The sequence below is a fragment of the Psittacula echo genome (genome assembly GCF_963264785.1).
Source record: "Psittacula echo genome assembly, chromosome: 1".
Classification (NCBI taxonomy): domain Eukaryota; kingdom Metazoa; phylum Chordata; class Aves; order Psittaciformes; family Psittacidae; genus Psittacula; species Psittacula echo.
Genome location: NC_137735.1, coordinates 9,689,629 through 9,705,278, shown reverse-complemented (window position 1 = coordinate 9,705,278; position 15,650 = coordinate 9,689,629). Strand labels below are relative to the sequence as shown.

The 15,650-nt window shown below is 38.1% G+C and overlaps 1 protein-coding gene across 11 annotated transcripts in view; it reads right to left on the bottom strand.

The window, feature by feature from the left end:
- Positions 1–15,650, bottom strand: part of FAM193A (family with sequence similarity 193 member A) — a 127,974-nt gene that overhangs the window by 79,403 nt on the left and 32,921 nt on the right. For 9 of the 11 annotated variants that reach the window (XR_013957123.1, XR_013957124.1, XR_013957125.1 and 6 more), the window contains exons 3-8: positions 13,998–14,243; positions 11,494–11,660; positions 11,054–11,221; positions 8,022–8,256; positions 5,132–5,256; positions 631–775 (exon numbers count right to left, since the gene is read on the bottom strand). Coding sequence is in view for 5 of the 11 variants with exons in the window: in XM_080620436.1 (XP_080476562.1) it covers positions 631–775; positions 5,132–5,256; positions 8,022–8,256; positions 11,054–11,221; positions 11,494–11,660; positions 13,998–14,243 (1,086 nt within the window). In the remaining 6 variants the exon portion in view is untranslated. Of the gene's footprint in view, positions 1–630; positions 776–5,131; positions 5,257–8,021; positions 8,257–8,877; positions 9,202–11,053; positions 11,222–11,493; positions 11,661–12,182; positions 12,266–13,997; positions 14,244–15,650 lie in introns of those variants that run through there. The other 2 variants (XM_080620440.1, XM_080620437.1) reach the window with 2 other exon arrangements.

Below are 15,650 nucleotides of genomic sequence, written 5' to 3'. Positions count from 1 at the left end.
TTCAAAATATTAAGCTCTTGACAATGTAGGAGTTGGCACAATGTGATTATTTTCTAAGACTTAGCACAAACTCAGAAGAATCAGCTATCAGAACATATACTTAATTAAAAAAGGATAACTTCAGAGGGCTCAAATATTCATGTAGTGAGACTGGAGTTCTGATTTTGACACCTGTACAAAACATTGCCATCACACTACACAACACTCAACAGTTTTTAAAAGCAACCTCTTCCTCTCAATTTCATTTAATGCAATTATTATTTTGGAAATTTAGAAGGTTTTGTGGGTGCGGTGGTTTTGTTTCTTTTCCTTTTCCTAATGACATCTACAAAAGAGTTCCGGATTACTGCACTACAGATATTACAGGCTAAAGTAATTAAAAGACATTCAAAGACCATCTCTAAACAATGGCACAACAACAGTCTCCAACAACTTAAACTTTAATCAACAACAAACTTTAATTTCTGTATAATCGCCACCGCTATATTAGTGTTCTTTTCTATTCTGAAAGACTGACATCAATGAGAAAGGTTACATATTGTTGCTTCAAAGCTCTGGATAAAAATACCTCACTGCAGGCACAGGCTGCGCCCTGCATAATCATCTTGAGACTGTTTACATGATGCTTACCTGTTCATCAACATAATCATCTATTCTTTTCTGGCATTCAAGCCATGCTTCAGCAACTTGACCCATTTCCTGTTCCAGCTGATGATACCTTTGTAGCAAGGTACTATACATATCTTCACTACAGGAATCATGTGTTGTTCCAAGCCTGAAGGTTCAAATAGCACTTGTTAGAGAAGACACATTTCACTGGAAAATTACGCTTTTAATGTTTTGCCAGCCAAAAAAGCGTTGTTAGAGTGCAATTATCGTTACACCTAGGCCCAGAGCTGCTTGTGTCCCAAAAGGGAGTATTTTTAGACATTCTTCATAAAATACCCAACAACTGCTTGTTCCAATGTTCTGTAACCAACAATAACAAGAATGTGGGAAGTGCAACATTTCCAGAGCCTCTTTCCCACACGTAACCAGATGTCAAACCTACTGAGCCGTATTTATTCCAATTTTGTAGCTTGATATATTTATCTTTCCAAATTCTATGAGCTAAATACACACGTTGACTATTTACTGAAGAGCTATGTACTAAAATAAAGCCAGAAGCTTGTTAATCAGAACTCACATGATCAATGTTAAAAAGACTACTAGACAAGTTGGAGTTCCAGCTGGGAAAAGTGCTGTAGAATGAGGAAACTGAGATAATTTGGCTGCATGCAGTTACCTACTATCACTTGAGCAGCATCACATGCGAAAACGTGGTGATGCCTTTCACTGATGACTGTCTCTGTAAAGAGCCACAGAAACTGGAGACAGGTTTACCTCCTTTCTACTACTACATTGTTGTACATCGAATTCCTTTAAAGAAATAGCCATTAGAATGCATCACCACAACAATCAAGTAAATAAGCAAACTTCTGAGATCTTGACTTCAGAAACAGACAAAATTCTATTTGATAATGTGTGCTTAAAGCACACTGAATTGTAATGACCTGTAAATTAACACAAACTGAAACTTTGCAACACTTCTTCTCTTCAGTAATGAAGAAGAAACTAGTAGGCAGTTAATGAGGCACAGAGGCTGTGTGGTGAGTCAAAGCCAGTCCCCAAAAAAATAAATACAAGCATCTGAACATTTAATATTTAAGCCCAATTCCAGCATTTCAGGGAGGTTTGTTACAGATTTCCATTGCAACAGGATATTAATTCAATCTAAGAACTACACAGTCCTGCCTATCAGCTGGCAAAGAACTAAGCCCTTAATTTTAATATGGTAATTAAGTCTAATGAAGAGCTGAGCAAACAAGACAGCTCAGTAAGCATTAAATTACAGCTGTTAGCATGACTTCATCAATGAATTCCAGTTTTATTTTGTTGGTTTTGCCCAGAATCTGCAACACAACCACTTTAAAAGGGTGCAGAAGCAATTTTGCACATTTAAAACTTGGGAAGTCTATGCTTGCTAGAGTACAAAAAGCAGTTTAAAGGGATACGGTGATTTAGGGTACACCTCTTCCTCACAATCAGTACAAGCATTGTCAATTCCTGTTACTAGACCACAATTCACTGCTTTCCTTAATGCCTGCGTTTCTGGTATTATGCAATTATGAGAAATTGTGGTCCCTACTGTATAGAAGTTAAGAATTTGTTCTCATAACTGTTGCTGAGCAGTACTACTCTTTCAAACACATGTTGTGCACAATATCTTTTTAAAAGTTAGAAGAAAACCTTCATTTTTAAAAAAATTACATTAGCAATGCAACAGCATTTACATTTTCAATTTTTATTGTAACTCTTGTGTAAAGGTTAACATGCTACCAGTCAATACACTTTCACCCCTCAACGCAAGAATAAAGCAACCATCTAGGTAATATTTCAGTCCTGTAAACAGAGGTGGAACATATTCCTGGGCTGCCATAAAAAAATCGGTAATAAAAAGCATCACACATACATTAAACTTAGTAAGAATTGCTTACTTTACATTAACTGAATCTTTGAAGGCATAACCGTTGACATAGATCCTACTGTATGCCTGCATATCTTGATCAGGAACCTAGAATTTTTTGGCCAACAGCATTTAACTAAACCTTTGCATTTACCCTGAACACTGTCCCACACCATACAAGGAAAGCAAAGGGGCCAGAAAAGCCCCAGGTATCAGTCAGGTCATTACCAAATCCCAGTAAAGCAGTCCATTGAATGCAGGAGGTGTATCAGTGGTTGCACATAATCAAAACCATCTTAACCTAAGGAAGATATTTAACATCTAAAAAATCTTTCATACAGCCAACTTCATCAGGAAGTACCAGTCATTCAGCTATGAAAGGACTGGACTTCCTTAAATACTATGATTTGATTACAAAACCACAGCCTTACGAAATGCTGTGTCTGATCCAGAAGCTCTGCTGATTAATTAAATCTTGATAAGTATATGGACACTCTTACAGCTGGTCTGCAGACTGCACAACTGAGTATGCCTCCTAAACAAATCAGACGTGTTGACTAGGTAGCAGAACAAGATATAAGACATTAAGACTCTGGCAGTTCACCCTGAGTAGATGACCATTCCTGTAAAATACTGACACACCTATCACATATCAGCTAGTAACCTCCATTCCCCCAAGACTGCTATGTTTAAATCTCCCTAAAAGAACATCTTTTCTAGCCTGACACCTGATAAGCATCCCTGGGACTAATCACAGCACACCAACTACATATTCTGAAAAAGCCAAATATACACAAAAGATTCAGTGATTTAAATAAGGGATGAGAGAAAAGGTGAACACAAAAAAAATCTAAGTGAAGCTGAGATGCCAAAATGCCATTTCACATTTCTTCTTCAGGAAGAGAAAACGAGGCCAATGCTCTTTTGAGGAGGAACTCCGGCAACACCTTCTCTACTGTTCAAGGAACTAGGCTCATGTGAGGCATCTCTGATGGAATCTTCCTTCACCATTCGCAATGGAAGGCAGATTATACTCCAGGAAAAAAATACTCTCAGGAAAAGCTACCTAATTCTCTTACTTCAAGACCCACAGAACTCAGCAGTAAAACAAGACATATACTATATGAACTGGAAACCACAGAACAGGGAGCTTGTGCTGAACCTCTCCTTTTCAAAACACTCAAGTGAATTTATCTGGGCAAAACCACAGTTTATACAAAATACCCTTAAAACCATCTAGGGGACAGAGGTGTATCGGAAAAGAAATTTCTGCAAGAAGATTCTGACTTCATCATATTTAAACCTTGCAGGTAGCTGTCACCACAGTGATGTTCTGCAGGGAAACACCTTCTGTTGCTCCGACTTTCATTGCAGTAGCACTTGAGAACAACAGGTAAATGAAAACAGTCCAAAACTTCTGTTAAGAAATGACTGTAAGCTTCACCAAGAGGCCTTCGTCTGCAGAGCAGATGAACATACAGTCCTGATACAGCCAGGACTGCTGGAGTAAGAGATGCAGAAAGGCCTTGTCAGAAAGCATGGAGATGACTGGGGAATACAGTGTCAGGGACAGTGGTACTGGGAATCACCAGGAAAATATGCAATTGAACAACATGCTACTGAACACAGAAACAGAATTATCTGTCCGGAGATAAAGAGAAACAAAACAAAACATAAAAACCCAAGGAGAAAGGGCTTTCAGTACAAACCCAGTGTCACGTAAACCAATTAGACAAGATATTCCAAAGGACCTTCAGACATCTTGCTGAGCACAGCAACAATTTAGCTATCTTGCCTTTTCTTGCTTTCCTTTCTAGTATCTATCAGATACTAGAGCAAAAGGAAAACTCAGACATTTTTTTATACACTGTGAACATCTCTTGTGACAGCCTTAATCAAACTGCTCTTGTACCATGGAAAAATACCTGAGACAATACCTTTAAAACACATGTACACAGAGCATGAATGTCTTCATCAGGAACTAGATCAAGAAGTCAACACAAACCTATCCATGACTGCACTTTAAAAATGTGCAGACTTAAGACAAAGGAAACATTTATAAAAATTAATACGTCTTCCTGGAGAACCCAAACACTTTACAGGCACACAAATTACAAGCAAAGCAACCTTGCCAATAAAATACACATTCTAAACCCCCAGGAAACATCATAAGCCACCAGGCCTACAAGCATATTGCAAGGGACGTTGTTTCTTTTGCTTTCTCCAATGAAAAGATTGGTTAAAACTCCAAATTAAGTTACTTGTGCACTGTGGGAAGCATGAAAGCATTGAGGCTTTAATTTGCTTGTAGAGCTACAGAGACAGCAGTAATGCCTGATGACAAGTGAAAAATAGTACTATTCAGTCATACCACCAGCATTTTCATTGGATGCTGTCATTTTACTAGGTAACTGACAAGTAAGTAGATTAGGGTTGTAATTCTTCTGACAAGCAAGTTATGACAGCAGCCTGCTCAATCAACAATACTGTTTTCAAGACAGATCAACAAGGATTTTTACCTATTAAACTGTAGAAGCAGCAGAGATTATTATTTTTTTTAACACTATGTTGCAAATAGAGGTTATCACTTCTCCTTCAGATTACAAAAGAAAAGTTAAACTCTACCTTAGCTGTGACACCAACGTCGGTAAGCTATTCTGTAAGAGTGGCTCAGAAAATACCAGGTTTTCAAACAGATGCTTATTGTGCAATTCCCATGTCACCTGAAATTTCTTCAAATGTTCATTTTCCTATTAAAATAAAAAACAAAAAAACACACAGGGAAAAAAAAAATCTTTTAAAACAAAAAAATCTTGCCTCAGACAATCTAATTTCCAACCTACAGCCTGTATCAGCTCACTCAGATCTTATGCAGGTTTAATACCCAGAAACTCAGAATTTAAGTAATTCTTTAATAACGTGTATAACCATAGCTTCATTCACTGTTTTTCTAAATTGTCACGGATTAGAAAAAAATGAAGAACCACACTGTAGTTGAAAGCTGCCATTCACTTCTGCACTGAAAGATGGATTTTACAATCTGAACCAGTTATCCTCAGGTTTGCTTGTCAAAAAATTGTCTGATTATCTTTCAGTTCTTTGAACTTACCGAGGAACAGACATATATAATGGCAAACTGTAACTTCAAAACTGACATAAGTCAAGTAAATGGTTCACTCCGAATACAGCTTAAATCCAAAGTTTGCTAACTAGAGAAGAGACCAACAGCTTACTTGCCTAGCAAGCAAAATGTTTTTCTATTTGAGGTTATTTAATACATAACTGAATTCAATTTCAAGGCCTAAGCTTAAATCCATTATTATCAAAACATACAAATCAAAGACAGGTATGATATATTTTCCAGTTAGTCAGGTTTCCCACATATAGCTTGCAGCAGGCAGGTTAATTATACAAGACCCTTATTCTCCCAAGCAAAATTAAGTGCAAGCATTCTGACTATCAGATCAGCAAGACAGCCCCATGCACCATAACCTTGAATAGCCAGAAATATCAGAATACTCTGGAACTTTGAAGTGTTGTTAAGCATAGTGGGTTAAAAACTAAGTACATATTTATATCAGACCTAAACATGAGACTCTCAGTATTAAAAAACCAGACTGGAGATTCATTATTATTTAAGAAGGGTGGGTGTTCCCCCCCCAAATTTCACAAAACACACGTACACTTTCACTTTGAATGCTGTCTTCAAAATATTTAAAATTTCTATAAATTGCCAATAAGTTCTCAAGGGTTAACACTGAGGTAGATTTCCCAGGCAATTTTCATACTATGCTGTGAACAAACCAGTCAACCCTTGCATACAAAATCTTGTATGTCAGATTGCGCAGATTATGGTATTTCTCACAAAGAAATACCAGGTAAATTCTCCCTTCTAGTCTGCTGTACTGTGTACTTGAGGGCTCTTCTCTACTGACCATAGTCGTTCAGCTTGCTCTCAGTATGATCTGTTATTCCCTGGTGGGCACAAGGCTTCAGTTCCTGCTCTTGAACTTTACTAGTTAGCTGGATGCCTTTGAAAGGAAGAACTGTTCATGATTTCACTGAGAAATAAGTTTCTCCTCAAGGTATTATATGCCTTTGTAGAGCATGCTACATGCAAAGGCTTTACCTTCACAGGAGGGCTGCACTGAGTTTAAAGATCTTGACTGCCTCTTACATGTTTCAACTGAAAAGATTGCTTTTTCCATAGCACACCCGAACCTTGAGAGAGTACCACCACACACATAGGAAGGGCTAGTAACTGTACTACCTGTACTGAAAGCTGTGACATACTGCTCTATTTAATAAAAACAGTTATTTAATAAACTTTAGAAATGTATGATAAGATACAGTAGCCTACATTCTCACATTTTGGTTTCTGAATGTCACAGCTTAATAGGAAGAGGTTTTCAGTACTTACTGGGATGCAGAAGCAAAAGGACAAGAAAAGTCTGGGGTATTTTGTGTTCTCTTACGCTTTGTTTTTTTAAAGAATAGGAATTTTATTTTACTTTGAATGCTATCATAAAAGGGTAGATCGGGGAGTTCAAGCACCTTCTGTCTCTGCATGGCCATTATCTCAACCTCTCATGCCTGCTAAATTCATAATAATAAGCAGGGGAAAAATACGCCTGTTCTTTGCCTCTTTATATACCTAGACAGTCACTTTCAGCTAATTGGCAATAAACCCCAAATTTACCAGTTTATCCACCTTTAAGTTTTCTTTCTGCTTGCGTAAACTTTACACAAGAAAAGGAATGTACATGATAAGGACATTAACAAAGGATGCACAGGAAAGGATTATTAACAGGACAGGATTAATAACCTTGTCAGCCCTTAAACAAATAGAATTACAGAATTTGTTTACTCTATTACTCACTCATGATGGACAGTTAGTCAGGAAAAGATTGCTTATTTTCTACCTGACAATATAATCCCAAGTCTAATATCACAACGAGTTGACAAAAAAAAAAACCCAAACCAACAAGCATTTAAGAAAACCCAAGAACTTGAGAAATAAGTATCATGGCAGATTAATTCCAAGGCAAGAGATCATCTTTTCAATTAGCCATTCTTGCTTGTAAGTGAAAAATAAAATTGAACATTGAAGCAAGCTAAGTTAGTGCTGCACATAAAAAATTGTGTCTTTTAAATGTGGCTGTCAAGAGACCATTAAAGATTAACTGAAAATGTGGGAAACACTTCTCTAAGGCATTATCTAAAAATTGTAGACCTGTTTAAAGGTTAATTTCAGAATAAAAGCCACAAACAGCATTCTCCCACCTTTTTCTTTAGGAAGAAGAGAGAGGATTTCATCAGTTCACTGTAAGAGATGCCTGATCTACATTTCTGAAGAATTAAATTTGCATTTTCTGACCCTCCCTATCTCCAAGCATGCACACACAAAACCCCTTATACTTTACAAACCACAGAAGACATCTGAGAGAGCTTAGAACAGCTCTGCTAGCATTACCTCCAGTAAGTAGAAGCATACAGGTTATTTTTTCAGTCTTACCAGAGTAACTAGGAAGGCGCTGATTGTACATGCTGCCTGACAGAGTGCACTGTATTCTTCAAGTAGGAGTGAGATGAACTGATGTGCCTGGGGTGGCCCTTGTATTGCTAATGTTGATGCAACTTTAGATCCCAGTGACAAGTGTCTGAGCAGACGAACCTTCATTTCAAGCACATATTCTCTAGCTTGCTGTTCCAACCGTTGGTAAAGCTGATACGGATCTCTTTCACAAAGCCTGTATTTTCAGAATATTCGTGACCAAAAAAAAAAAAAAAAAAGCATGTTATTAACAGTTTTCACTTTCCGAAAAATATTTACCAGTTACCATGACAGTCATCAAAATGAAACAATGGCTAAGGTTTACATAACTACCTGAAATCTGGGAGAACACAGTCCAGTTCCCTATTTTCACACTGCGGAACTGAGCTCTCGTGTACCTTTAGGACTAGGAGGCTTGCACACCTGAGGAACAAATTCATTTAGGACCTGAGTATTTCACTTCAACTTGTGAGCTAAAAAAAAGCCCTTTACTCAATTTGCATACAACCCTACAGACACCTAGACTCTTCAGACAAGCTTCTTTGGAACTTCTCTGTGTTCTTGCATAACATGCCTACTAAATGTTCCAGCTGGAGCAGCCAGATCCAGGCCTGATTAAGATCCTGTAGAAGGACAAGCATTCACTTCAAGCCATTGAGGGAGCTTGATCTGACAGGCAGCCAGAACGTGCCTGAATACATACTAGCCAAACTGTACTTGCTGACTGCTCTGGGGGACCCTCCTGTTGCTCAGCTGCACTGAAAGACATTTTGTGTAATTACCAGGCTCATAAGACACTCATAAAACTCCTTCTCACCTTGAGTTTCTTCTCCTTTCTGTACAAGGACATTTCTTCACCTTTGTTAAAACTGCTGCTTTAATAAGGTGTGGGATTCACAGGGCCACAAAGAACATCTTCAAAGGAACATGACTTAGGGCACTCTCCCGTGCCTACCTGCAGTCATTACAAATGACTGGTGTATTTTTTATTTATTTCTTTTTTTAAAATCCAGGATAAGGACCAGAATTTGGGACTCATTCATCTCAGGGAAGCACACTAATACTGAAGCTTCAGAACCATATTGCCCTCCAGGCACTCTATTCCACCACTCGATACCTTCAAAGACTGTAAGACACAGCTTCAAAGGGGGTCAGGGCTTCCTGCTAAGGACAGCATACAGCTGGCTAGGTCTGATACTCTCCTGGAAGTGAGACAAGGTTTTGAACCACGGAACACAGAAGAAAACTGAACACAATGGCCACTTTTGAGTACTTCAGAGTAAAACTGTACTATTTGAAGTCCTGCACATGACTTTAAGCACTTACCTCCTGGTTTTTATAGTGCAGGGAGGTGAGGAAGAACAGGATTAGATGAGTACTTAAGAATTACATGAATAAAAGCCTGCTGCTATCTAGTCCTTGCTCTCCCCTTGTCACTCACAAAATAGAATGCTATCACATTGCCATAAAGTGCTCCAAGATCCAATAGGGACAATACTTGGCACCACTAATTATTTTCAAATCAGATGACCAGACAGTCCATTTCTTGCCAGCTGTGTCCAACAGAGCTAAGCATGGAATCAGGAATTTCTGCCTTTTAAACATTTACTTGGCCACAGCATGATCTTGGCATGAAACCTACGTGGTTCATTTGGGGCTTTTTGTTTAGTTGCGTTATTCTTACACTTTGAATACCTACATGGACTAGCTTTAATTTTATGACATTAGCACCACGGACTGGACACTGGTGTCTGCTCAAACACAGAATCCTCATTTTATTTCCTACTCTGCAGACCATAAAGAACTCGAGTGAAAAATAATCACATTGACATTTAAGGTTTCCCTCTCTGAAAGCCTGCTTCTGCCTTTGTTTTCAATGATCTCTTTCAAGGGTGAAAAACTGTTCTAGAGAAATCAAAGCTCCCAAGTACATAAGAAAGGTAGACAGTATGTGTTCCAACTTCCAAAATTTTTCCATTAAAGAGAAGCTGCATAAAAATCAGCAATCATTTTAGCTGTGATTCAGTTTTAAGTACCTACACACTAAGCATCTTGGATTTCAAAACCTATGTTGCACATTTTGATCACTTAAATAAATAAAGCATGACTAATAGGGAGGCATAATATATTACTCTACTTTTACACAACTCATGCTCAAAACCAAACAGTTTTTATGTAACAGAAGTGCAGTAAGATCATTTAATTATCTATTAAGGCTGATTCAGGAGTATAGTCATGCAAAGAGCAATGGTAGATGACTATAATCTGTCAGAAGTTTTAAGTTGCCATAATTTAACTTCAACTAGAAACTCCACACGACAACTACAGTTTGTCAGACCTCAGTGTGGTACATACGAACAGAACCAAGGAGAGCAGCTATTCCTTGACCACACATTCACTTAGACAGAAACTGAGTAACCTTCCAGAACACTTTAAGGACAGCCACACTATTCTCAAAAGAAAAAAAACACAACTGCAGATCTCATTAAGCACATCTTCAACTTCACACCTAGAAAAGCTACAATTTCAGCTTCTGAAATGAGAGGGAACAGCACAGTATCTTCCTCATCTAGTCATCAAAGCCTCTTCTAGCTGTTACAATTACACACGGATGCAAACACTATTTTAACTCAGGTTAGTTCGACAAGGTAAGATTTTTCATGTAGGGCAATCCAAACTAAACCGTATCTTACTATAATAAGAATCATATCAAGGTCTTTTGAAGAATAAGATTTTGGGACCCTTTCATAATAATATACTGATATTCCTACTGCAAACAGCATAGGAATTTAATAGCTACATGAATTCAATCCAGCATTTAAAAATCCTGCATGATACAGAACTGACTGTTCTAATGGTGAGGCAACCATTCCAAGTAACCAGACTTATAGATGGCAAATAACATTGTATTAAAAAGCAATATTCCAAACTACTTAAATGCTAACTTTAAAAATGCTCTAGGCAATTACTAGGTATTTTTCAAAGTGCTATACCTATCCACCAGATCTTTCATTCCGTCTTTATCTGGTACCAAAGACTGGTCTTGGTCATCTGCCAAAGGGGTCCCAGCTTGGCGATATATACATCGAACCATGTATCTTACTTCTGACCAGTAATTTTGGAGCTGCTGAGGTTCACGTTCAGGCTCTGCTGAATTTTCTCTGCAAATAATGACACAAGTAATTACTTAGTATCTGTACATTGCATAGGTTTACTGATTCCTGCTGTTTTGAGGATGCTCTTCAGAAAAAACAACGTACATCTAAAAATGCCTAAAATAAAGTACAAAACTGGCTAAAAGCTGCCATCTCTAAGTTACTGTTATTGTCAGACAGCCTGTTTAAAGAGTTTAAGCACACACCAACAAATAAGCTACAGCACTGCCAACAGTCTGACTACAGGCAGCATGCTGCTGAGTTCCATCAGCCCTTACCTGCGCTCATTACAGGCCTCACAGTTGCATGCTATGTCTGAAGGAGAGGAATTGTTCAGATCTGCAGCAGGCACTGTCTGTGCACCAACGGTTATTCTTCCCCCTCCTACAGACTCCTGCTGTGATCCACTGTTTCCAAGAGGCATGTGCAAAAGGAAATCTTGGCTCTGAAAGGGGAAAAAAAAAAACCCAGGTAGCCTTCAGTTTGTAAGGTAGAAGCCTGAAATGTTAATTGGTAGGCAAATATTCATGTGGCAGTTCTTAGTGGTGACTATATTTTGGAAGGACACTAAACCAGGCACAAAGAATTCACCTTCAAACAGCTTAATAAATGCAAGAGGTGAACTGAGAAAACCAATGATATAAATATAGTTCCATTTCTAATAACCAAGGTACGTTGGTTATAATTATTACCTTTAAGTACTCCAGTATAAACAATGAACTAGGCTAAAGGAAGGCTTGCATCATCCATCATTAACCATAAACTAGTAATATTTCTTCAGTCTCTATCTGACAGCATGTTTGACTTTTGTAGCTTTACAACCCCTTCTAGCAAAAAGCATGAAATTCTTGTTTACAACAGCCAGATATACTACTTCACAGTCATGGATGCTAGAAAGCTGCTGTCATTGGGAATGGATGCTATCTCCTGGGTACAGTGCTGCTCATTACTAGCAGATAATGTTAACCTCTGTCCCAAGGCTCCTGGTATTCTGGTCTCCAGTTTCTCTCCCTCCTCTGTGCTTGCAGCCACAGTACAAACACGCTTTCCTCCTGCAACTTCCCCAGGTCGACACCAGCTTTCTGTGGCACCAGGCAGAGACCTCTCCCACATTCGAGAATGACTGAAAAGGGTTTCTATGCTTCACCCCAGATCCTGGAGCAGGATGAAGACACAGGTCAAAACAAAGCTGTATACATTTGCTGCCAACAGCAAGATCAGCTACTGGGGAAGGTGCTGAGGCAAACCAAGGTAGGTAATGAGAGCACCAACAACCTGAACACAGGAGCATCTATAGCACACCACTTGTACTCTGTTTTGTAATCACCAATAATAAGAGGGGGTTTTAGCGCTCTTCCCTTCCTCCAACCAGCTTCTCTAATTTGACTAGCCACCTAATCATTACCTGCTTTAAATCAAGCTTCCTAACTCGAAAAATCCTTCTGTTTGCTTCTAAAAATTGCTCTTTAAATAAGAAAACAGTTGCCAAATTAAAAAAAATACTGTAAATCTTCATTTTATCTGGAGTATGTGTAACTTCACCCATTTAGGAAGCTGCCTTCCTTATACTTGTAGAACACTTCTTTACTAATTCATTAAACACAGCTTAAATATGTCAAAAAGTTTGACTCAGCTCAACAATAATGTGCTTCTCTCTTGCTGTGCTTTGAACTCTCTAGGATGTGTTTACCATCAGACTACACATGTAATTCCCTTAGATGTAGTGTTGACGTAATGTCTTTTGATTAATTTTACTAACCCTTGTTAATTGCAAGAATATCAATAAACACGAGCTGTATACAAGTGATATACCCTAAATTTTCCTTACAAGAGAACTATGTTAACTGTGCTTTTAACAAAAGTTTAACAACCTGTGCTATACAAAGACAATCTTGCCTCACACTGATTTCTTTACTGGAATAAAAAAAACCTGTATGTGCGTATGGGTGTGTGGCACAGTCTGTTAGCTGTCTACAGCGAGACATCAGCTAGAATCTCTAATACTTCCAGTTATCAAAGTGCGTGGCTTCCCAGATCAGTTGTGAAGATTTGGTTCTTCAGTAAAGCATACTTTACTTCTAATCGGGTTTCCCTAGACCTGTCAGTGAACTTCTTGTATTCTTTTGCTACACTGACCACAGCTCTTATGTGAAGTTGAATTTTCATTTGAGAATATATTTTAACACTTAATTTAGAAAGTAATCACAACTTGAAGTATTAGCAACATCTATTACATGAGTGTTTGCAATGATACAACAAAGAATAAGAAATTGTTATATGCATACAATGGGTTGTGTTTCTTTATCAAAAAAGTACAGGAAAGAAAAGATGACAAAACTCAGAGATATGCAGGAAGGTGGCAGTGCAGGTGCAGTGACTCAAGAACACTGCTGAAAGGACAAGGAACTTCACATCACAAAAGGGGCAAAACACACGAGCAGACATAGAAAAAACGGTAAAGATTAAAGTTGCATTGGTAGGAGTAGAAAAAACAGAATTTAAGTAAGGGAGGAAAGGACAAAGCGTAAGATCCAATAAAGGGAAAAAAACCCCAAACCCAACTAGAAACATCCAACGCTTGTTCTACTCAAAAATCCAAAACTGAATCAGAACTCATAATTTTTGGAACAACTTGCCTGTTCAGTTTAGCTCACAGGAAAACCAACTCCAAATCTCCTCAAACACTTTCTATGCACTTACAGTTTAAGCGGTTCCAAAGCACAAAGTAGCATTCAGCCCATAACAATGTATCTTCTTAGTCTACTGAAGTCCTTAAACTTACCACAAGAGATTGCTCGATTGTAGCATGCCTCTCTTCCTTTTCAACTGTTCTTCGACAGTCTGGACACACCCACAGTGGAAGATGCAGCATATTGTTTGCTTTTGGAGATGTGGAAAGTGCTGTTTTGCTAGAGTTTTTCATTCCGCTCTCTGAAAGCGAGGTATCTTTTCGTTCACTTCTACAAAGAAGACAATGCTCGCCAGTTGTATACGGTGCCCTTTGGCCCAAGCCAAAGGTAAAGGGTGTCTACAAAAAATTTTTTAGATAGATAACTGGTTATTCACTGGAATATTCACCTAAATATTCACTGGAAAAACCTATTCTGAGATTAAAAACAAAACCGAAACAACATATCCTACTCCCCCCCAATATTTTAACAGTCATCCTTAAATGATGGATATTTGGAGTATCCCAAGATCAAACATCAGGGTTTAATATCTATGTGGCAAACAATTATTCTGATTATGAATACATTCCCATTTAAAAAGTAATGTTTTCAGGGAGCATGGACTACAGCCTTTCCCTCTAAAACAATTTAGCCTTGATGCAAAAATTTAGTAAGTAAAATTAAAAAGCGATAGTACAACTCCTTTTAGTGTTATTTTTAACAGATAAAAAGGAAAATAACCGCTCTTTGAAGTTTTGTCACCTTTTTTAATATTAACAGAAATAATGACACTTTCAGCTAAGCTTGTTACAAAATAAAAGCTTAACTCAGTTTTAACAAAACCAATCAGCAGGGTCTTAAAATCCACTACCACCTATTGAATAAACTAAACTGGGTAACTCATGAGGGCAGAAGCAGTTCAAAACCTGATTTCTCTTCCAAGATGGCACTGTGCAGGAAATTACGGTTCAGCCATGAAATGCTGATTATGCACCAGGACTCATACTCAAAAACATGGCAGGCAGCACAAGCCAAAGAGACCCAGCTTTGTAAGACACAGGCAAAGTTGTAACGAATGGAACAAAACCATCTTGTCACGGCAGAATCATAGCTCTGTTTGATTACATTACAGCTACTAACTCTGCCTTAACTAGCAAAATCTTATATGTAAGCCTCAAAACAGCTCAATTCTTTCTCAAAGGCAAAATTGAAATGTATCATTCAAACATCCTTCTAGATACTGCTCTGACCTCAATACTAACAAAAATACTGCTTTACAGATCTTGCAGGGCTGAACTGCACAAGCACAGGTGAAAAGTTCTTTAGGGCAAAGACTAGTTCAAGCTATAAAGGTTCATTAACTCTCTTCTAGTCTTCCCAGTAACAACAAATCAATTCCCCATTGCTGACATCTAAAGAAAACCAGCATTTTGAAGTCTGGGTTTTGTGTTCTTTGCATTCATAAAACTGACAGACTCAGCAAGATGGAAAGGAAAAACTGAGAATTCTAGACATCGAAAATAAAAAGACAGACTGAATTCATCTCCACAAGTATCTTCTTATCTTCCAGGAGTTCATGAGAAATGTAAGTTAATAGACTAAGTAAGAACAGCTAATCTCTTTACTCACTGATGACTCTTGAAGAATTCACAGCTAAGAATAAAGGCAAGAAAAAGAACACAATTTCTCCAGGCCTCTACTGCAGGTTTTCAAAAAACACTCTGTTAAGGGAAGCCTTGCCCTGCCTTCCAAAAGGCTGTGACCAG